At 48.3% G+C, this 23,307-nt stretch overlaps 1 protein-coding gene across 1 annotated transcript in view; it reads left to right on the forward strand.

The window, feature by feature from the left end:
- Positions 1–2,296: 2,296 nt before the first annotated feature.
- PIEZO2 (piezo type mechanosensitive ion channel component 2) overlaps positions 2,297–23,307 on the forward strand; it is a 262,558-nt gene continuing 241,547 nt past the window's right edge. The window contains exon 1 of the mRNA XM_040264615.1: positions 2,297–3,106. Within this exon, the coding sequence (XP_040120549.1) occupies positions 3,043–3,106 (64 nt within the window). The 5' untranslated portion in view covers positions 2,297–3,042. The remainder of the gene's footprint in view (positions 3,107–23,307) is intronic.

A 23,307-nucleotide genomic window follows, 5' to 3' on the forward strand; every position in this document is an offset into this window, starting at 1 on the left:
CGGAGTTCTGCATGTGAATGAGGACAGTGGTTGTCTGCTCCGACTGCACACCTGAGCACCACCTCCTGGCTTTCCCAAGCACACAGGTGTGGGGGCCAAGAACAAGTCAGAGTCAAAATCAAGGGCTTTGGTTTAATGGAGAGATCCCAGGTGCCTGTAGCATGCATCCAGGGGGAGCACACCTTCTAGTAAAATGCAGACAACTGAAACTCCTTGAATATATGTGTGGGTGGATGAAGAAGTGAGATTCAGGTCTTAAAATCTCTAAAGACCAAATGGTCAACTTGGTACACAGAGGGGCAGGACAAGCAGGAGGTGGATTAGGGAAGACTGTGCTTCTCCTAACTGGGTATCTGAGACATGGATTTGGAGGACATCTAGACAGGTCTAGGTCCTGTCCATTGGACAGGACATAGTCAAAGCCATGGTTTTCCAGTAGTCAAGTATGGATGTGAGAGTTGGACCATTAAGAAGGCTGAGCACTGAAGAACTGATCCTTTTGAACTGGAGAAGACTCTTGAGAGTCCCTTGGACTGTGAGGAGATCAAATCAGTCAATTCTAAAGGAAATCAACCCTGAATATTCATTGGAAGGACTGTAGTTGCTGAAGCTGAAGCTCCAATACTTTGGCCACCTGTTGAGAAGAGCTGACTCATTGGAAAAGACACTGATACTGGGAAAGATTGAGGGCAGGAGGAGAAGGGGGTGACAGATGGTTGGATGGCATCATCAACTCAATGGACATGAGTTTGTGAAGCCTGGTGTGCTGCAGTTCATGGGGTCGCAAAGAGTTGGACATGACTTAGTGACTGAACAGCAACAAGAAAAAGACAGTGTTGGAAACCTACCAAGAACACGACGAAATATTCAGAGTAAACAGAATTCATGTGGTGACACAGTGTTACATAAAATTCAGGAGGGCTTTGTGACTTCCTAATTGGGTTCCCCAAACAAGTTGTACCAGAGAGATCGAGAGAGGGAGAGCCAGAGGACACCACCTATGAGCATCACAGTGCTAGATTTGGAAAATAGGTGCAGATTGTCATCAGGCTTCTACAAAACACAATTCCTGGGAGAGGACAATGATTTGCTTAAGTTCTTGTCTTCTCTAGGCCTAGTGCAGTGTACATTGACACTTGGAGTTCCGGGTGGCGAAACTTCTTGAGAACGCTAGAATACAAGGATGGTCTAAGTTTCAGTGTGTCTTTTGCAAGATCTGACTGCATCAGGCTTCATAAAAAAGTGTTGGTTCACAGTGTATTTGTCTTTCTCAGGGAATTTGTGAAGACATCTGGGCTCAAAATGCAAGCTTACTGTATCTCTAAAGGGAGACCTTGTTGGTTATCACAGAGAACTGAGGTTTGTGTAAATTTCCATCAGCAGACTTTTCCATCATCAAACACCAGTTCAAGCCCAGAAGGCTGGTGGAAGTCAGTCTTGCCTCTCTGCCCTCCCGATGGAAATGCCAGTTTTGAAGGGTCCTCCCTATACGTCAGATCACCTGTTTCAGGTCTCCAGGGTCCCCTCAGTGACAAAACTGCTGGATAATTGAGAAAAGAGTATCTCCTAGCTAGAACCAGGTGTCTCTAGATCTTACCTAGAGAAAGAGAAAACAGGGGTTATGACTAGAGAAGAGAAACAGTATACTCCTTTCCCAGGGGCCACGACAAGCAACAAACCCGAGGCGAAAACAAGACGTCTCCAAAATCTACTAAATGGGCGCGCATCTGTTCCCTATGTCCACTCGCAGATTTCCCAATGACCCAATGAATTTGGAAAGACCCAGGATTTCCCAGAGCCCCGTCAAAGCTGAAACTTCTCGCTCCGTTCAGAACGCGCAGGCACACTGGTCTGGACGAATTCTGCTTCTCTTCCTCTCAGTGCGTGCAAGTGGGCACGTGTGGACCTAGCGCAGTGACAGTCGCGCCAACTTCTGCTCTCCTGTCGCCTGTGCACAATTCCTGGAGCCTTAAAGGACTCCCCGGGTGGGGAGTGAGCTCAGGGCCGCGCCCTGGGGAACGGATGGTTCCTTCAGTCTGCAAAAGGACAGGACCCAGCGACGCTGAGGGTCCGGGGAGCGAGCGGGGGCTTCCCTGCCCTGGGTCCCCGCACTCGGGCCCCGCGCCCGCCTCCAGCCGTCCAGGGGCGGGACCCCGCGCCTCCCCGAGCCGCCTCCCATTGGCCGGCGAGCACGCCCGTCCGCGAGCGCGGCATCGAAAGTTTCATTGAAGGTGGAGAAGTGCGCGCCCGCCCGGAGCCGGGGCTGCGCCGCCAGGGCGAGGCTGCACCGCGCGGGGCGGGGGCGCGCTGGCCGCCGGCGGCGTTCGTTTTTCATTTTATTCCTTTAAGTGGAGGCCGAGGAGGAGCGAGTGGAGGCTGCCCCCTCGCGCGCCCCGCTGCCGACCCGTCAGGGAGCCCAGAGCAGTCGGGAATGGTTACGCGAGTCCGGCCGCCCGCGCCCCGCTGTCTCCGGCCCGAAGCCCGGGGGCGCAGAGGCTGAACCGAAGACCGCTGAGGGATCCACCGCGGGGCCGCTCGGGGCCAGGGCCGCTCCGGGAGCTCAGGCCGAACGAGGGCCGCGCCGTCACCTCTATTCTGAGAAGACTTCTCGGAGAAGGCTCCCCGCTGCCCGTGAGGGACATCCCAGGAGCCGCCAAAAGGACAGCACGCCCTCTTCTCCCCTTTTCTCGCCGCGCCGCCTCGCGGGACCCTCTCGAAGTGCCTGGTCCCCGGCTCCGGGCTCCGGCACCCGCTGCAGAAACCTCCGGCACCGGATCGGGGAGTCCACACTGGATGGGCCGGCCGTGAGGGGTCGGGCGCCCGACGAGGGGGCTTCCTAGGGCCTGGTGAGCGGCGGCCGGGAGAGCGGAGAGGCGCGGCCAGGAAAGCGGAGAGCGCGCCCTCGGGGCGCACGGCGCCGCGGCTCTAGCCGAGGCGATGCCCGGGCGGCTGCGAGCCGCCGGCCGCATGAGGCCCTAGGCAGGCATGGGCTTGGCACCCCAGTCCTAGAGACCCTTTGCTCGGACTCGCAGGACCGACGCGATGGCCTCGGAAGTGGTGTGCGGGCTCGTCTTCAGGCTGCTGCTCCCCATCTGCCTGGCAGTAGGTGAGTGTTTCCCTCTCTCCGAGGGTCCAGGGGAGGGGAGGGGGCGCCTGGGGAAGGGGCGGGCTTCAGAGCAAACCCAGATCACTAGCTCGCGTGCCCGAGACCCGGTTCGGGGAGTCAGCTCCGCGGTCTGGGTGCGGAAGCCCGGCACTTTCAATTCTCGCTCTGGGGCGCAAGAACGGGGTCTGCATGATCAGGGTCTTAACCGTCCAGCTTCACAGTCCGGGCGGCCAGCTCGGCCAGTGCTGGAGACGGAGCTGAGTTTAGTAACACACGGAAATTTTTGTGGAGTGCTGACTCGTGCACAATGGATGCGAATCCGCCTGGAATGTAGCTGTAGACCCCTTCCCAGGTTTGTACAAGAGCACCCTCCCCCTGTCCCTGGACGCAGGACGCTCGGGCGCATCCAGAGGGTTTCTATGCCACCTCTGCCCCGTCCCGTGTCCCAGCCCCTGGGGGGAAGAAGGGAAGGACTCGGATCGCGCGGGGAAGCGGTGCCCTGAAGTTGCTGGCTTTACTCACACAAAAGCCTCTACAACAAAACTGCTGGACGCAGAGGCTGCGGAAACGGAGGCCCAGCTCCGCTCCCGCGCGGTCCAGACGGATCTGTAGCTGCGCTGGGACTCCGAGGTTTAAGCGAGGCCAGAGGGAGCCTCCCGGACTCCCAGGCAAGGATCTCACTGTTTTTATGCGGCCGGTAGGGCGTAAAAAGCCACCGGCCTTCAGGTCGAAAGACACCCGCGGGGCGCGAGCTTGGAGTGAGAAGCGCCCAGTTTCTCCTCTAGTAGAAGTGCTACACTGAACCCCGCTAAGGTGACTCTGGGCGCCTAGCCCTCACCTGTTCCCACCGGAGCTAGAAAAGAGGACATGTCTTAGCAAGTAGCAATTGCGTTTGCAAGGAGAGCCAGACCCATGCAGAAAAAGCCACCTTTGTCCATTTTGCCAGAGGTGGAGGATCAAGGTCACACCTGTGCTAAATGGGGACGTAATCGGAAGGGGGCTTAGGTGGGTTTCCTGAGGGCTGACCCCAGCTCCTGGGGGGATTATGTGGCCGAGTATTAACACACAAGAAACGTGCGCGGAAAACCGAAAAGGCTCGCGGAGAGGCGAGAGGCCTGGTCCCTGGGCAGGAGGAGGGGCCAGTGCGGAGGCTGTCGCGGCCTCTTTGCCACTCGAGTTTCCGGGCAGGACCCTTCTGCAGGCATCTTTGTCCTTGACCATCGCTCTGCCGGCGAGGAGCGCTGCTCTCACGAAGCTCCTATGGGCGTCTGGCCCCGCCAGTTTGCTTGAATTTGGGAAGGATAGAGCCTTTGGGAAATCGATCAGGGACACTGTGCGGCTGCTTCGCAGGTCGCGTCCTGTCCAGGGACCGCGTGTCTCTGCAGGGCCTGACACCGCGCCCGGCTTAAGCGGGGGCTTTCGGTGTGGGGCCGATTCGTGTAGTCAGTGAGGTGGGAAGTGGCTCTGCCCCATCCTGCGCGTCCCTCCGGCCCCACCTCCCTGCCCGCCCCCCTCCAGGCTCGGAGGGGTGGCAGCTCCTGGGGACTGCCGGTAGTTACCTGCGACGCACACCTAACTGAGCGACAGGACAGCAGCGATTACCCGCTGATGGCCGGCGACCTCGCGCTGAACTTGGCAGCTGCAGAGCCCGCCGGCTTCCCCTGGAGGTCCGCGGCCTTTGGGGTGGGGTCGCGTCATTCCAACTCACCTTGGGGGTCTACACCGCAAAACCCTTCTGCAGGAGGGTTAGCTTTGCGCCCTCGAGGGCCGGGCACCGCGCACTTTCCTGCTTTGGAGCCCGAGGCTCGAGGCGAGAGCCATAGGCTCCCCCGGGCGCCTGTAAGAGCGGGGACAACGGTCATGCGGGTGGGATCCCGCCATCGTTCGGGGCCGCTTCGTCCCTCCCCTGGCCTCCTCCCAGCGCCCCTGAGCCCCGCGATGCGGTCACCGCCGGGGGCGCACTGGGGCCCAGCCAGGCTCGATAGGTGCGGGGACTCGCACGTGCTCCCCACGGGTCCCTGACCTGCCCGGCGGGAGAGCGGCATCCCGGAGCCGAGGACGACCGGGCCGGCCGCGGTCCAACATCCTGGCTCTAGCCTCGCCGCCTTCCCTTTCCAGCCCAATCCTCAGGATTCCCTCCGCCTTCCGGGTGCAGGGAGGGGAACCCGGGGTGTGTGTGTGTGTGTGTGTGTGTGTGTGTGTGGCTGCGCACCTGGGGCGTGCGAGTGTGACTGTGTGTGGGCGCAGGCTGCTTGCACTGGGTGGGGCCTTAGGTTATCTCTCGTTGCTCCCCCTCCCCCGGGGAGGAAGGGGAAGGACTGGGACCTCGGACCTCAGACTTCCGCCCCACCCTCTAACCCGCCCCACCGCCTGGATGAGAGGAGAGCTTCAGGGAGGACCAGAGCACTGACTCCCGCCACTGACCCCTCACCGCTTGGTGAGGAAAGACAACCCACTTCCGACGGCTGGTGCGCGCCTTCTAGTCTTTGTACTTTAACTGCAGGACGCGAGGCTGCCGGGTGGGTGTTGCCTGATGTAGGCATTCAGTTCTCTTCTATAGGAAGTGGATGTTTTCAAGGTTATTGGAGGGTTTTCAGGCTCCCCGGCTCCCAGGGTGCTACTAAATCAAATATTCAGATTTCCCTAACATCCTGGACATGGAGAGTGCAGTGATCCGCTTGCCATTAGAATCGATTTTTACGTTTTAGTCGTCTATTTTTGTAACTGGCGGAGGCAGTCTTCAAAGCCAAACCTTTGCAGAAGCTCAGGCCTTTGTCTTTTATCCACCCCTCCACCATCCATGTTGAAATGTTTCTGCAGATGGATGTCCACCTCTCTTCCCCTAAGGATGGTTGCTAAACATTAACTACCATTGTGCTTAATCTTATGTTTTAAGAGTTCTTTCTTGTCCTATAAAAGAAATTTACAGAGAAACAATAAGTGAAATCAGTCCTCTTTCAAGCCATTGTTAGGCGGCTCTTGAGTGTTTAAAGCAGAACAAAACCATAACGTAGCATAATGTAATATAATACAGTATGATGTAATATGTTGTTTAGCATCCAAAGTAGACATCCAGTGACAGGTTTTCCTACATCAATAGTAAATGAACATTTTGAAGATCTCCAAAACTGTCTGTGACTGCTTGAATAGCCACCCTGATTATTTTTCCTCAAACTATACACAAAAGGAGAACCTGGATAAACCCTTCCATTATATTATGCAATCTTTAATAATTATAGTAATATCTGGTCACCGTTGAGCACTTTAGAAATATTTTTATGTTTATTATCTTTTAGCCTGACTCCACCATCCCGCTCAACTCTAAGTCTATGGTTGAGTCCATTCCAGGGCTGGGAGCTGGTTGGCATGCTGCTGACCACTCGTTCCGTCTTGCCTGCTGTTGCCTGGAGTCTCCTCGTGTCTTTCCTGGAAGAGCTGACTTAACGTTATTTTGGGGGGAGAGGGGAGCCTAGCTTGGAAAGAATGGATTGGCCCAGGAGGGGCAGAGCCACAGGGCACCATGAACTTATGATGCCCCTAAACAAAGTGACCAGAGCCACATGGGAGACTGTTAGTTACAAAAAGAACCAGCCAACCAGTTAGCGCTCTGTGGGCAAGTCCCACTTGGATAATCTCATAAATCCAGCGAGAATCTCCAAAATTCCCTTTAAAGATAGTTGGCTTAAAGTGAGCAAAACCATGGAGTCACTTTTGGAATATGCATGCATGTGGCCGTATCTGAATATAATTTCCTCTCTATTGTGTAATATATTTCCCCTGCAGCATGTGTCATTTGCAGCCACATTTACACATACTCCAAGAATTACCAGTGAAGCCTGAGCAAGGTCTCCCCCTTGCCTCTGCTGTAGCTCTTAGATGGAGGAGGAGGTCTCAGCTGATGAAGCGAGCTGTGGCAGTTTGAAATTGCTTTCTTTTTCTGTCACGCCTTCTGAAGCTTAGACAGGTAGATACTATTTATTACTTTCAGCAAGGACAAGAGTGCCAGTGAAAAGGATCAGGAATGTATAGCTTAAACCTAAAATAAAATATTTCATAAACATAGGCAGGCAAGAGGATTTTGTTAGTCAGGCAGTGAAAGCTGGAGCCATGTGACCACCCCATAGATTGTCACTGGTCTGTCCCTCTATAGGCCATGTGTGCCTTGCTCATCCTCAGAGATAACTTTGGGGAGAGGGTTTGGTGACTCCACAATTTTAGAGACCTCCATTCAGATTTCCCTAATCTCACCTCTGATCACAGAGCTGGTTCGGCCTGTTTGTTTTTGTCTTCTTTCTGCATATTGGAGATGTTAACACTTCCTTCCTTGGTTAGTTGTGAGAGAGTGTGCCCTGCACACCTTGGGTAATGCCTGACACACTGAAGGTGCTCCTAGAGGGAGGGATCCTGGCTGCCTTTGGGAGGAGAGTGGCAGGAAGGCGTGAGGGAGGTCCAGGCAGAAGTTAACAGACGAGCAGGTGGCAACATGAGTCATAGGAGCCTGGACTGTGTAGATAGGATTTGTATGAAAACAGTTTGGTACCAAAATCTAGAGCCAGATTATTCCACTGAAAGTTGGTTTGTGTGTGGCAGGAGGATTTCTAATAATCAGGACTTTTCTGCCAGTTTGTTTAGTAGTTTGTATATCTGCATCACATTCTGATTAAATAATAGATTCTCCCTAGAACTGTACTGACAGTTTACTTTTGTCTTCCTGATGCTATACCATCATTTTCATAGCCTTTAATGTGATCTTATTTTTTTTCCTTTATTTGTGTTTACATGGCCTTTTCCCTTTTAGATCCCGTGCTACTACAAGTTAGTTGTTTATGAAGTTGCATAGTAACAGCATGTAGATCACATTATAATTTTTCCATAAATGTCCAGGAGAACTTAGAATAGTATAAGTGTAGCCAGATATTTAATGAGTGCTTGATTGAAGAAACATATGATGATATTATACATAGAATGTAAAACTAACTTTTGTAAGATTTGCAGATATAAACAGTTGTTTTGAGGATGAGGAATCAGGTCAACAAACTAAAGCAAATATCTGATTGAATGGAGGCTAGACACAAGGTTGAATTGGAAAACACTTAAAAAATATTTGGCTGTAAGAGATAAACCTAGAGGAAGCTTGTCATTTTCACCAGCCCCTCACATGGCCTTTTAGACACACTCAGACATGGCAGGATCAAGAAAATGAGAAGACCACGTGCTAAGTGTCTGTGTAAAGAGTGTATCAGACATACAGTTTTAGCAATTTCATAATTTTTGAACTGTCCAATAATTATCTAATGGGAATTTAGGAATTATACAAATATGCATTTTCCTATTTATTGGTAGATTAAAACAACTAAGTATACTAGCAATTTTAAAATGTTTTTCCAGGCTCCTGAAGAATATACAGATTTTTATCTGCCTTCTTTCATTGTGTGGGATGGTGCTAGTTCCTGATTCATAAGCTATTGTTGGATTCTTCTTTTCCACTTTGCTGGTGGTCATGCTTTTGCATAGAATATTATAGGGCTTCCCTTTGCCAGCTCAAGGTGGCAAAGAATCTGCCTGCAGTGCAAGAGACCCTGGTTTGATTCCTGGGTTGTGAAGATCCCCTGGAGAAAGGATAGGCTACCCACTCCAGTATTCTTGGGCATTCCTGGTGGCTCAGACAGTAAAAAAATCCACTTGCAATGCAGGAGACCTGGGTTTGATCCTTGGGCTGGGAAGATCCCCTGGAGGAGGGCATGACAACCCACTCCAGTATTCTTGCCTGGAGAATCCCATGGACAGAGGAGCCTGGCAGGCTACAGTCCATGGGGTCACAAAGAGTTGAACACGACTGAGAGACTACATACAGCCCAACAGGATGAGGGGATATTCAACTTTTTTTTTTATATGAGTTTCAAGTTTTCCACACTTTTCATTAAAAAGAACAAAGCTGTGTATCCATGTGGTTAGTCCTGGTTTTCTGTGGCGATTTCACCAGTCATGGGGGACTAGGGATGGTGGTGGAGGTTATGCTGCGCCTCCACTGCTCTCACAGGGAGTTATTCACTCTGTGACCAAACTCAGAGGATTCTGCCCCTTTGAACTGTCCCTTCCCTATCCTAGACTTGACTCCATCATTGCCAGGCCTCCCGTCCTTGCCCTGCAGACACCTCCTGAGTGCTCAGTGCAAGCTTTCCTACACTGCTGACCCTGCACATTTCTGGTGAGACACTAGGTACCACTGCCCAAAACTGAAGTTCTGTCCAGATCACACATCACGTCCACAGATGTCCACCTACGTTTGTCTTTGCCCTTTCACCCTAGTTTCCAGAAGCATTGCCTGTGTTCACACCCTGTGTGTCCTGCAGTGCTAGGGAGCCTCAAGTCTCTGTCTTGGCCTCTTGGGCTCTGTCCATCCTTCCTGTGTGCTGAGCCACGTGTCTTCCACTGTTGGAAGACTTCCGCCCACTCCCGCAATCTACTCTGTGGTCCAGAGACCTTGAGCTTTCCTCCTGTCCATCACAGTCCAACCTCAGCGCAGCAATCAGCCAAAGCCCTATGGCCACGCCCACCTCCCCACCAGGCGTGGCCTCGACCCAGCAGGTGCGCAGGCCTGGCTTGAAGCCAGGAGATGCTTTCTTTAGGTGACAGATGGCCCTTTCAGTCCATTCTAAGCAAAGACACGTCCACTTGTCAATGTAGGTTAGCAGGGTATTGAGGCTGAAATGAATGAACTTTCTTCGCCTCACACAACTGTCGGGATGCAGTGCGCATGCTCTCTGTGCTCCAGGAGGTGTCCAGGACAGTGGTCAGCGCTCTGCTCTGCCGCAGGAGTTGCATCCTTTCCTGGGGTTTAAGTTACTTGTCACACGTCCACGTCCAGGTGGAGGACGGAAGGAGGACGCACAGGAGGGACCCCTTTCCCACCCTTACAGGACACCGCCTGGAGGTCACGTGATTCACTGCTGTTCACATCCCAGTAGCCTAACCCTGATAACGTCATTCACCTCTGACTGCTCGGGAGCCTGGGGAATGTCATCTTCGTTTGGGCTGGTGTGAGCTCAGCTGAGGATCGGGGAAGGGGCTTCTGCCACAGGGGTGAGAAGGAGAGACGGGGAATATATGTCCAGATGTCGGTCTCTGCCTTCTGTGGGGAGGGTGGCTTAGGTGCCTGCAGACCTGCGGATCTATCTTCGCACAACTCCGCCCTTGGCTTCTAGGCTGGAGTTCCAGCAGCTCCCACATGTGAGGGGCAGACTGTGACCCAGAGGAGGCTCTCTAACCTCCAAAGGGGCGGCCCGAGCTCCCCAGTTTATACAGACAGGAGCCTGAGGAACCTGTGTGGGAGTGTCTGGGGGTGAAGGGGTAAGGAGGGGGAAACACAGAGCTGGCTCTGGCCCAGCTGTTGGTCATGGAGCCTTCAAGTGGTGGTTCTGGATTCTGGACGCCAGGAAAACTCAAGGAACTGCTCCCTGCAGAGACGCCCACCTCTAGGAGGGGCTCCTGTGCTTATGCTCTCTTCCCACCACGTTTGTGTGAGCCAAAAGTTCCTTCATCTAAAGTGTAGATATTTGTGGAAAAATAAGACAGCAGTTTCTCATCCTTGTGTTTATGTGATTTGTTCAATCAGCTTGTTACACTGCTGTCACCCAGCTGGAGTGGGATGGTCATTTTGGGTGAATGGGACAGTGTGGCGTATGGACACTGGGTGCGATGTCATGGCTACTTTTAGAGGACCAGAATGCCCCTGGGCACTTGGAGGTTCACCAAGAAGAGCTCTGGTGCCAAAAGACACACATCTTCGCAGGGCTAGCTCCTTACACAGGAAAGAACACAGAAGTTCTTTCTCTTCCTCCATCTCTTATTTGCAGTGCATGGTGTCTGGTGTCTAAGGGGAAATGCCCGGGTTGTAAAGTCTGAATGTTTTAGATACCAGTCTTGGCCTAGCTGTGTGACATTGATCAAAATGCTTAACCTCTCTGTTCTTCAGTGATTTCCCTTGTAAACCAAGTTGTTAGTCATAGTACCTAGCTCAGAGCATTGATGACAGTACTTGTGAAGCTCTTGGTGCAGTGCCTAGCCTGTGGTAAATATCTAATAAAATGTGAGTCTCCTTGTCAGGTGTAGGCTCAGAATTTAGGCATTATTATTGTCTGAGGCGAGTCTGAGGACCTACTTCTTAAATTGCAGTTGCAATCAACTTCCAAGGAAGCTACAGAAGAAGGCCTGATTGAAGGAATGTCTGGGTTCCCCTCAAGTCGGATAGGCTGGGGGTCCTCTGGGCCGTTGCTTGTTTTTGCCTTGGAAACAAGGGGACATCTGCTCACCTTTAGTCCTTCTTCCTAGGCAGGCTGAGCCATCGCCTCTGTGTTCCCCTGCCACTTGGCTTTATATAATCACAGACTTATGTACTGAGTTACATGATGTCTCTCTTCCCTTCCAAGTGTCTGCAAGTTCCGGTACCCTGTGTGATCTTTCATGCCATCCCCAGAACTAAACCTACTACCTAACACACAGTAGATAGTAAACAGGTATTTGTAGGCTTTTGGACTGCAAAGATGTGTCCCAACATTGCCCTTCAGCTGCCTGGGCCAGGGCTGTGGCCCACAGTGAACACGGAAGAAATAATGCCGATTGATCGACGAATGAGTTCACGGGCTAAATTTTTTCCCTTGAATATCTCAGAAGTCTGAAAAAAAAAGTTTAGCATCTTACAGCTCTGGGTTTTTACATCTTTGAATGTAAAATTCATGATGATCTGATCTGAATGCTCTGCAACTTGCCTAAATGTGAATTTCCTCCATAGGACAATTAATACCTTTTACTTGCTTTGCAGTGAATAGAGAAAGAAAAACCCACTTGAGATGGTAGAGCTTGCCCAGAGCCTCATCCTTGAAGTGCATATTATTTTTTAAGATGTTTTTAGCTCTCCTGGAACCACACAAATTGATCTGTTTTCCGTTGTGGTTGAATCCCCCAAGTCAGCAATTTTGGCCACAGGTGCAGGAGAGGAGGATGGATGGAGGACCTTAGCAAGCTGAGAAGTTGGAAGCAGAGCACCCTGGGAACAGGTTATAGATCTGAGCTAACCCAAGCCCTGTCTCCTCCTGCTGCCCCAGGACAATGCCCACTTGTGGGCAGGTGCCACTCCGGCATCTCAGTGGGAGCACACTGCCATGCTTGGGGATCTGTACAGCACGTGTTTTGGGAAGTGGCCTGGTCTGAAGGTCTAAAGACCAAGTCTCCATCCTGTTCATAAGGAGCTATGGGCCTTTGCCAAGTCATGGAAACACTCTTCCTTAATTACACTCTAGAAATGAGGTGCTCCAGGCTAAGGAATATTTTTCTGATTCTCCAGTAATATTTCTACACACACTTTCTTTCAATATTAGAAAGGATGACTAGAAAACCATACCTTTTAGTCAACATGTTGGAATTGTTGTTGTTCAGTCATGTGCAACTCTTTGCGACTCTGTGGACTGCACCATGCCAGGCTCTCTCATCCTTCACTATCACTGCAGACGCTTTAACCTCTGAGCCACCAGGGAAGCCCCACTATCACCGCAGTTTGCTCAAACTCCTGTCCATTGAGTCAGTGATGCTATCTAACCATCTCATCCTCTGTCGCCCCCTTTTCCTTTTGCCTTCAATCTTTCCCAGCATCAGGGTCTTTTCCAGTGAGTCAGCTCTTCAAATCAAGTGACCAAGTTATTGGAGCTTGAGCTTCAACATCAGTCCTTCCAATGAATATTCAGGGTTGATTTCCTTTAGAATTGACTGGTTGATCTTCTTTCAGTCCAAGGCACTCTGAAGAGTCATCTATCAGCAATTCCAAATAAGAATATGGATCAAACCTGGCCTCCAAACTTATATTTTGATTACCAAAACCACTATGACTTTATGAAGTATCAACTTGTTAATAATTTCAGGTCATGGTTGATTTTTCATTGCTTTCACATTCATACAGTTGTTTGTTTGCTGTTAGAAACTCAGTGATGAATAGTTTCATATCTTTTAAGCTAAGGAAAGGAAAGCTGTTTTAACACAGTCACCTGTTCCATTTACTCCCCAGAGTGATCTGGAGCTGGCAGGACAGGGGGCAGCCTCAGTGTGTCTGTGATGGAGAGCTGGGTCCAGTGATACCAGGTTTAAATGCTGCACTGATGTCGAGAACCACATTCTTGTCCTCTGCTCATTTTGTGCCTCTGCTACCTTCATATTTCATCATTAATATAACCCACAGAGGCCAGATTAGCTTTTAGCAGAGAAAGTTGCAAACATAGTTCTTTAAAACATAAGTAGGTAAAGACAGTTATCAGTTGATGATTTTTAAATTAAGCCATAATAGGTTGATTTCTTTTTTAAAACTTTTAAATTTTGTATTGGGATATAGCTGATTAACAGTGTTGTGATGGTCTCAGGTGAATGGCAAAGGGACTCAGCCATATGTATGCACCTATCCATTCTCCCTCAGATTCCCCTCCCATCCAGGCTGCCACATAGTCCTTTTTTAGATAGACGTTTAGAAGCTGATCAAAGAATATGCACATTTTATTCTATTTGCTATACATTGCTGAATTACTTTTGAAGAGGGGTTTGTCAGTTGTGGGCCATAGTAACTTGATTTTGTTTGTAATCAGATGCTAATATTTGCTCTATTGCTCCCCCACCCACCCAAAGAACTATTCTTTTCATCTTTTTTAGTTTGTTATAAATCAGACTGTTCAGGCTTCCCCCTCACTCCCTTTAGAGGTTCTCAAGGCAGAACAGCAGTTGTGTAACTGTGTGACATGATGCCAGCTTCCCCAAGGATAGGTTTATTTGTGTTGTTTGTTGTCAAGGTGAAGAATTAAACATCCTCCTGTAGACTAGCATTTGTGGCTCTTGTCCTGGGTCCCACTCTGCTGGTAATGATATCTAAGATGTTTACTTGAACTGCAGATTCTTCCTGTAGAGTTGGGTGCTTAAGTCTCTTCTTCATGTAACTAACCCCACCTGACTCATTCTTTATGTTAAAGACTCATGTGAAACAGTGTACCCAGTCTGAAGTTGTATAAGTGATTCATCCTTAAGAAACAATCTTATAATAAAATAAGGGAATATGCAGAGTACATCATGAGAAACTCTGGACTGGAAGAAACACAAGCTGGAATCAAGATTGCCAGGAGAAATATCAATAACCTCAGATATGCAGATGACACCACCCTTATGGCAGAAAGTGAAGAGGAACTCAAAAGCCTCTTGATGAAAGTGAAAGAGGAGAGTGAAAAGTTGGCTTAAATCTCAACATTCAGAAAATGAAGATCATGGCGTCCGGTCTCATCACTTCATAGGAAATAGATGGGGAAACAGTGGAAACAGTGTCAGACTTTATTTTGGGGGGCTCCAAAATCACTGCAGATGGTGACTGCAGCCATGAAATTAAAAGACGCTTACTCCTTGGAAGAAAAGTTATGACCAACCTAGATAGCATATTCAAAAGCAGAGACATTACTTTGCCAACTAAGGTCCATCTAGTCAAGGCTATGGTTTTTCCTGTGGTCATATATGGATGTGAGAATTGGTCTGTGAAGAAGACTGAGTGCTGAAGAATTGATGCTTTTGAACTGTGGTGTTGGAGAAGACTCTTGAGAGTCCCTTGGACTGCAAGGAGATCCAACCAGTCCATTCTGAAGGAGATCAGCCCTGGGATTTCTTTGGAAGGAATGATGCTAAAGCTGAAACTCCAGTACTTTGGCCACCTCCTACGAAGAGTTGACTCATTGGAAAAGACTCTGATGCGGGGAGGGATTGGGGGCAGGAGGAGAAGGGGACAACCGAGGATAAGATGGCTGGATGGCATCACAGACTCGATGGACATGAGTCTGAGTGAACTCCGGGAGTTGGTGATGGACAGGGAGGCCTGGCGTGCTGCGATTCACAGGGTTGCAAAGAGCCAGACACGACTGAGTGACTGAACTGAACTGAACTGAAGGCATCTTTCATGCCTCTCAATCTGCTTCTTGATGGTATTTTTTTTTCTTTTTACATTATTTCTTTTATGAAACTTTCTACCATTGTCTGGCCTTTGAATGAGTTCCAAAGGTTGGGTGCAATTGATCGAGTCTTACTATTTTTTTCTGATGTTCTAATGCTGTTTGGAAGAGTTTGTTCCCATCTGAGGCCAGTTGAAGACAAAAGATGCTACCACATCTTGGGGTTCTTACTTTAGGCACCTCCATTGTGTCATCAAATGAAAAGGGAACAGGTGTGAAAGAGGACAAGCCTTGGACAGTGCCTGCCTCCAGAACCCATGGAGGGTGGTTGAGAGTAGTTAAGATTGTGCTCTGGGGACCAGAGTGGTTGGAGTCACCTGTGGCTGGGTGACATGGGTAAGCATTGCGTCAAGTGTGCCCATTTGCAGTGATCACACTGCCCAGAGAAATAATTCACACAAGTAGAATGAGCAGAGGACGGGGTTACAGAGGTAAAAAGAAATGTCAGCTGGGTGAAATGTGTCAAGAAGTTTATGGGGATTGAAGGAAATATAAAAATTGCTACATGTATGCTGACAATGTAAACTTTCAGCCTTGCAGCTAGGAAATAAAAAGAACGCTTAGTGCTCTAAGTCAAAGGAGGCGAAGCTGAGAAGCTGCTCTCTGAAGGCCTTTGAATGCAGGCTCTGTATCCCTTGGCGGTGGAGTATGGGGTTGAGCATGGCTCGCCTGGTGGCATTCAGCCTCTTGGAAGCAGAGGCACTGACTTCACGTCCCTCTTGGACCTGGTGATGCTCTTCCTTGTGAAGACCGACACTTGAAGAAGAAGACCATTGATCCCACAAGCTCTTCCCACCCAAACTTTTCGAAACATTAGTTGGATCTTTCAAGTAGATGCCATGTTTGGATCCCATAGACCAATAAATATTCAAAGGCTAATGTTCTGTCTCAACTAGAAAGACTTGATTCTTAGAGTTTGGAAACAGTTTTAGGACCTAGCGATGTAGGTGATGAGTGACATGTTGGGAAAGTATTGTAAACAAAACTTGTATTGTTGGAGGATTCCCAAGGACTCAAATGTGTGCTCACCAACCAGTCAGACAAATCCTGTATGTTGCCTTCACAGATCGTGCTGTGAGCCCTGTAGACTGAAGGAATGTTTTATGGTCCCTTAGATGGTAACGCCAGCTTTTTCCTTAAGTGCTTAATACAATCATGACTCATCTAACTTCAACCAGGCTGAGCCTTTAGGTCCCCTTAGCTGACCAGCATCTGTCTCCTCTTGAATTCTGAAGGTTTTCCCATCTGAAGATCTCCTTATGATTTGACCAGATCTCCTTCCACTTTAGGTATTGTGTTCTGCTTCCACACAGAAAATAATTTCTGACTCAGTACCACGGGGTTGGAAAAGAAGTCTGCAAGTTTTATTCATTCACACCCAAGGAACAAATCAGTCAAGTGTTATGGAAGTGTGTTTTCACACCTTCTGGAAGCCACCTTCTAGAAGTTTTTCTATAGAGCTTCCTCCAGTGTCTCTGGGGCTCAGAGGAACTTGGCCCTCATGGGAGCCCTCACACCCCTAGAAGTTTCTAGAATCACATACCACCAAATAGGACATGGCCTGATATTGAAGGCATCATCGTACTCTGGGCATTAGTCATTTTTCACTTTCATAATTCTTTTAAAATCTGTTATAATAAATGTTGGAAGATGGCAATGATTACAGACAGTGACTGTATTTTTATAGGGTATTAAATAAACATTTATTATGTTTATTTTTCAGTTCTGTAGACTTTCTTCCTTAGAGCAGTTCTAGATCTACAGCAGAGTTGAGCGAGATTTCCCACGTTTTCCTGTTCCCCCATGAGCAGCCTCTGGCTCTGAGGAGTACGATGTTGCCGTTGCTAGGTCTACATTGACACATCATTAGGTTTGTTTTAAGAAACTGGAAAATAACATATTAATTGTTATTAAATGACTGTCTATTGGTTTTCTAGATAAATTATGCATATTTCACCCAAGGGAGCTCATTTAATCAAGTCTTTGTAAAATTGTTGAGAAAATATATCTCCTGAGACCACATAAATTTAGATAGACTTACCCTCTCCAACTATAAAAGTTCAGCATAAAAATGTCTTTTCATTGGGCAGGGTGTTTTTAGGTCTAAAATATGACTTGGCTTTCAACTTGGTGGTGGATAATCTGAAGAGCTGGGGTTGCCATGATGCAAGAGGTTCAGTTTATTTTCCCAGTTTTGTAAGCAAAAAATTTGAGTTGTCTGTCGCTTACTAGGATTCAATAAAACTTGTCTTAGTTAATTTGAAACAATGTTCTGATATATTTTTGTGCCATGTATTTAGAAAGATTAAGTTTTCTGAAATACATTTTAACCATGTGTTAAATATTTCCAGTTCTTCTATGAAAATTCATTTTAATAGTGAGTTTTAGAATAAAGCCATTTTACTCCCAATTTAACTTAGTTTTTTCAATATCAATAGGCCATTTAGTCATTTCACTTTTTTCTTTGGGAATTTGTGAGGAATAATTAAATGCTTTAATCAGAAACTGAGCCTTCATTCAACACATGAAGTCATAACTTGATAGCATTTCATATTGCGTGGGTGGGTAACTGCAGATTTACTAAAATGCTTTTTTCTTTCCAGAGTGTTGCTATAGCATGTTTTTCCAATTCCAGATGGCTTCAGCAGCACAACATATTTCTGTCTTGATGTCTTTTTTTTTTTTGCTCTCAACAGTCTCCCCTTTGCATCATGCTTTATGTACATTGGACCTTGCAGCATCTTCTTTTTGATTTCTAGCCTTTGTTGTTTCTAATGTTGCAAATGTGCTTATAGAGGCTCCTTTGCATCCTTTTGGGAGGAAGGCAAGGCGCATCTAAACAAACAATAAAAAGACAAGATCGGGTAAGCTGGGGAGCTCTGTACCTGAAGGTCAGGGGTGGAGCCCTGGGGCTGGAGAAATCAGAGATGGAGCCTTGCTTCACTTGGCGTCTGGACAGGGTTCAGGGTGAAAAGGAAGGCAGGCCCAGGGACCTTCATCCTGGAGTTGACTCTGGTTGCTTCTTGGAAAGACCCTCTGGGGTTTGTTTTCTGCCTGTTCCTTCTGAATGAAACCAATTCCTTGGCCCTGAGGACCGAAATCATGATTCAGTCCCGAGTGGTCCACAGACTGGCAACAGATGAGACAGAGGTGTGCAGAGCAGAGCAGGGGCTGGGGAGATGCTCCTGAAAGGATGGGCTGGGGACCGCCTGACCTGAAGCTGTCCCCTCTTTGAGGATCTCTGACTGTGAGCTGCACAGAGAGAGGGGAGGTCACTTAGGAACAGGTAGCATTCTGAGGGATGCTGAACTGTGTTTCCATGTTTCTCACAAGGACTTCTGGCCTTGGACTTGAGTGTCTGTGGCTTGAGTGCTCCCTCATAAGATTGCATGTTCTCTGATAGCTTTAGGAAGATCCTCGGCACATGACTCTGGGTAACTGCAAAGAGACCTGTAGTAACACAACTAGGGTTGCATATGAACTTGGAAAGTAGATTGAGAGGAGATTTGGGGACCTCGAGTGCAGGTGGAGGGGTTTAGAGTTCGTGTGTGTGGGAAGCATCATGTTAGTGATAGAATCTCCTTCAACCCAAACATCTTCAGGTGGTATTTTAAGGCTGTGATGCAACCAGACATGTGCGATGACTCCTTCTACGCTTTTGGAAGAAGCTTATCAACCTGGATGGTGTCTGGTTACACAGCACATCTCTGATATGAATGTAGCTGTCTCCATGATACCTGCACAAGATTGTCAAGGACTTGGCTTTGCTGGAGTTGTTGAACCACACAAATACTTCACAAGAGCCCCGGGAGTGGTGTGATATGTACTGAAAGAGAACGAGGCTGAGAAATTCTGCCTGAGGGCCTAGCAGTCGGGAACGGCAAGGATGGCAGGACACCACCCAGACACCGGGAGGGAGTGAGTGGGTGGCTGGGCGGACCTGCCCCACCACACACTACGCCTAAGGAGCTAACCTGTTGGCTAATATTTGAGTAGTTTCCTTAGTGAAATACAAAACCCAGTTTGGATTTCAACAAGGAGAGACTTTATCCCAAGGACCATGGGAGAAGGGCGGATGCTCTGGCTCTAAGACCCACCAGCATCTCAGAGGTTGGGAAGATAGAGCTTCACTTTCATGGGGTGTGGGGAGGGGTAAACAAGTAACAGGGTGCAGGGCTTAACAGGACAGCCCAGTGGTTTTCCTTGAGGGCAGTCTGCTCTCTAGAGCCCCTTGGGGAGGACTGTCCCACTCCCAGTGTCAGGTCCTGGGCCCCATGGAGGGCAGTGTCTGACTACAGTTTGGTTAAGTCATGTCAGTAGGTATTTCATCTTGATTGGTCACTGGGGACAATCAGTTCACCTTCCCACAAAGAATGGGAAGGTGGAGCATGCTTGTGCAAGGTAAACAAGCTACTGCTAAGTCACTTCAGTCATGTCCAACTCTGTGCGACCCCATAGATGGCAGCCCACCAGGGATTCTCCAGGCAAGAACACTGGAGTGGGTTGCCATTTCCTTCTCCAATGCATGAAAGTGAAAAGTCAAGTGAAGTTGCTCAGTCGTGTCCGACCCTCAACGATCCCATGGACTGCAGCCTTCCAGGCTCCTCCATCCATGAGATTTTCCAGGCAAGAGTACTGGAGTGGGTTGCCATTGCCTTCTCCAAGGTAAACAAGGGGGACCCTGAATCTCACTGGGTGACAGCGGGAGGCGGCTTTTGTGAACTGAGCTTTTTCTGGAAGATGAAACGGGGAGACTTTCTTTCTTTCCTTCTTTCTTATATTTTGATGATATTGCTATTTTAATAACATTAGTTTTGACATCTATTTGTACATGTGTTTAAATGTGACTTTCAGCCCCGGTGCCATAGCAGTTGGGTATTAAACCGTCCTTCCAGGAAGTGAGCAAAGCTGTTAATAGCAGACATCCTACCACCAGAGGTTATCTTATGCACTGTTGGGAAAAATAACTAAGCATTTACATTTTTCATTGCACACCTGTGGATTGGTTTAGATTGAATAGCTCAAATGAAGCAAATATAGGGAGGTGTCCTGTGTACAGACATTCTACCATGATAGGTATACCATATATATTGTGAAAGGATGAAATTTTGACTGCATGTGTGACCTGAATCTGTTTTTGACACCCTGAATCCAGAGGGTGAGCAGGGCTCAGTGCTCTCTGGGGGGTGGGGTGGGGGCCTTCCCTCATGAGGGCTGTTTTCCAGAAGCACAGGCTCTGGGGAAGCTCAGTGCCACCCAAAGCGTGTTTCTAGGATGCTGTGTTAGCTCCATCAGCAACTTTTGGTACCTGTGTTCTGCCAGGCACTGGGTCACGAGCCAAAATGAATAAACACAGCATGACCTTGATGTCCAAGTCTGAACCTGATGATCAGAACAGCTCTGTGCAAACCCCAGGGAGACTCAGAGAAACAAAGGACCTGCAGGCTATGCTGGGGAGGACCCAAGCCTCACGACGTCTAAGCCCTGCCTGTTTCCCTGCCCTCTGTGGTCCTCTGTCTGTACACTGGCTGCAGAGGGAGAGCTGGGGAGGCTGAGCAGTCAGGGGATGGCCTGTGGGTAAACACAGTGCCATATGAGTTTTGGCCTAAAGCAGCATTTTTCAGAGATGCGTAGGCAGGATGATCAAAAGGCATTTTAGAAGTGTATTCGTGGCTGACTTTTCATCCTTGTGCTGAAAAATGAGGCCTGAACTTTTCACATAACCCAGCTCTTGCTGCTTTCGAGAAGGGCCCCATGGGTCTGTGGTGTGGGACCACGTGTAGTCCATTAGGCCCCAAGTCTCGGCTGGAGGGAGGATCAGTCTAAATGCGTTGCTCCTTGTTGTCCAATATAATTTTGCTCATATCTTATAAGACGTTTTTTATGCAGTTAGGGAGCTTTACAGTCAAACCTCAGGAAGCACTGGCCTTCAGTGAACCATTCCCCAGCTTGGGCAGGCTGCCTTCTGAGTTCTGTGGGATCCTGCGGGGGAGACCTGAGCCCTGTGCGGACAGTCATGTACATTTTGTTCAAACCTCACCCCCTAGGGCTCTGAGAAGCTGAGGAGACTGAGATAAACCGGGCTGGAGAGATTTGCCAAGCGGTGGCTAAAGTGTGGGAGTGTGTGACCATGAAGTTGCTAAGAGCTGGAACAAACCGCTGAGTCGCGCTTTGTTATCTGTCCCTGGAAGCATTTTACAGATGGGACATCATCTTATCAGTTTGAAGAGCTTGATGTCTGTCTGGCCCCCTGGCTCGAGGAGGAACTCTGAGCTCTGGCTTCCTTCTCCCCAGACACTGATTCTCCAACAGGGGATGTGAGTCTATTTTGATTTGCAGTGTGTTGGCTCAGAGCTTTATGTTTTGGTTGCAAGTTCTGGAAACAAACCAAATCTTGATTAAATAAAGTGGGTGATTTATTGGCACTTCCTCAATCATGGCAAGCCCTGGGGTCCGAATCTCATGTCTTTTTCTGTTTCCTGACCCTGCTGTCTACTGTACGGGTGTCATTCTTAGTCAAGCTGTTCTTCCAAATGCTGGCAAGTGACATTTCTGTGCTAATAGACTTCAGACTTGTGGTTCCCATGAAAGGAATATCTCTGGGACCTTGGCAGGTCAGGAGCCGTCTGGGAAAGGAGAGAGAGCCTGCTATGGGGAAGACAGTGAGCACTGTCTCCAGACTTCTGAAGGCTTCATAACCAAGATACCACGGACGTTGCCTTTGGAGGCATGAACGTGAGAAAGAGTTAGGAGCAGGTGGTTGGAAGAGGGCCAAAGAATTTTGGTTCAGTAAAAGGAAAAACTTTACCATTTAAAGTTCTTCCAAGATGAAATGTTATCTTGGGTGATCCAAAGTTCCCTTTTCCTAGGGGAGTCTGGTGTGTGGAAGGGGTTCAACAAGAGGTGGGAAATGAAGCTGGGGGTTAGGGTCTCAGATCCATGGCAATAGATTAGTTACTAAACTTCATGTATACTTATCCAGTGCTTTGAAAAGCTGAAAGAACTTGTATGATGCATGCCAGGTATCCTGAAGTCTGTTTCTTGTGATTTTGGCAACTTATACTCACCAATGAGCTTATCTGCCCATATTCTAGAATTTTCTTCCTGGGGCTCCTCCAGGACAGATCCTGAGAGCCTCCTCTCACAGAAGGGAAGGTGAGAGCATGGAGGACCCAGCATTTTCTGTGAGAGAGTGATTGAATTCAGAGCAGTTCTGTGACTCCAAGTCACAAATCCAGCATGCAGTTTTGGTTTACTTAGGCTTTTCTTCTCAACAAAACAATCAAATGATTGTGGACTTAGGACATTAGATGTATTCAATTAAAAACCTCATTCTTTTTGAATAATTATGGAAACTCTCCTCTGAGTCCAAACCTTTAATCTTCTCTGCTGAGCAAGATGCAATTTCCTCTTCAGATCAGTGAGGAAAAATGGTGCAGGTACTGGGGCTTCAATTTCCCATGTTATCTATGTCTAGGAGAAGACTCTTGAGCATCCCTTGGACAGCAAGGAGATCAAACCTGTCAATCCTAAAGGAAATCAGCCATGAATATTCATTGGAAGGACTGATGCTAAAATTGAAGCTCCAATGCTTTGGCCACCTGATGTGAAGAGCCGACTCATTGGAAAAGACTCTGATGCTGAGAAAGATTGAGGGCAGGAGGAGAAGGGGGTGACAGAGGATGAGATGGTTGGATGGGATCACTGACTTGATGGATATGAGTTTGAGCAAACTGTGGGACATAGTGGAGGACAAAGGAGCCTGGCGTGTTGCAGTTCATGGGGCCTCAAAGAGTCGGACATGACTTAGTGACTAAACAACACCAATTAAAAGCTTTATATTGATCCAATTTAAAATACTCTTAATTTTCTTAATATAAAATAATTAAAGAATTTTTTATCATGAAAAACTTCATAAAGCTATATAAAGGCCAAATATCTCTGGGGAGAAAACATTTGTAATGTATATAATGAACAAAGGTTTGCTCTCCATGGTTTGTTAGAGGATGTGATAATTTGGCTGCAATAAAAGAGAGAGAGCCTCCAAGAAAAATGGAAAATATTTATCAATAACTTACAAAAAAGAAGTGCAAGATACCAATTAGTCATACAAAAATAAAGCCAAACCCATTCATGATAAAAATGTAATTAAAATGATAAGAAGACCCCACACCTCACCTG

The sequence above is a fragment of the Oryx dammah genome, unplaced genomic scaffold (assembly GCF_014754425.2).
Source record: "Oryx dammah isolate SB20612 unplaced genomic scaffold, SCBI_Odam_1.1 HiC_scaffold_22, whole genome shotgun sequence".
Taxonomy (NCBI): domain Eukaryota; kingdom Metazoa; phylum Chordata; class Mammalia; order Artiodactyla; family Bovidae; genus Oryx; species Oryx dammah.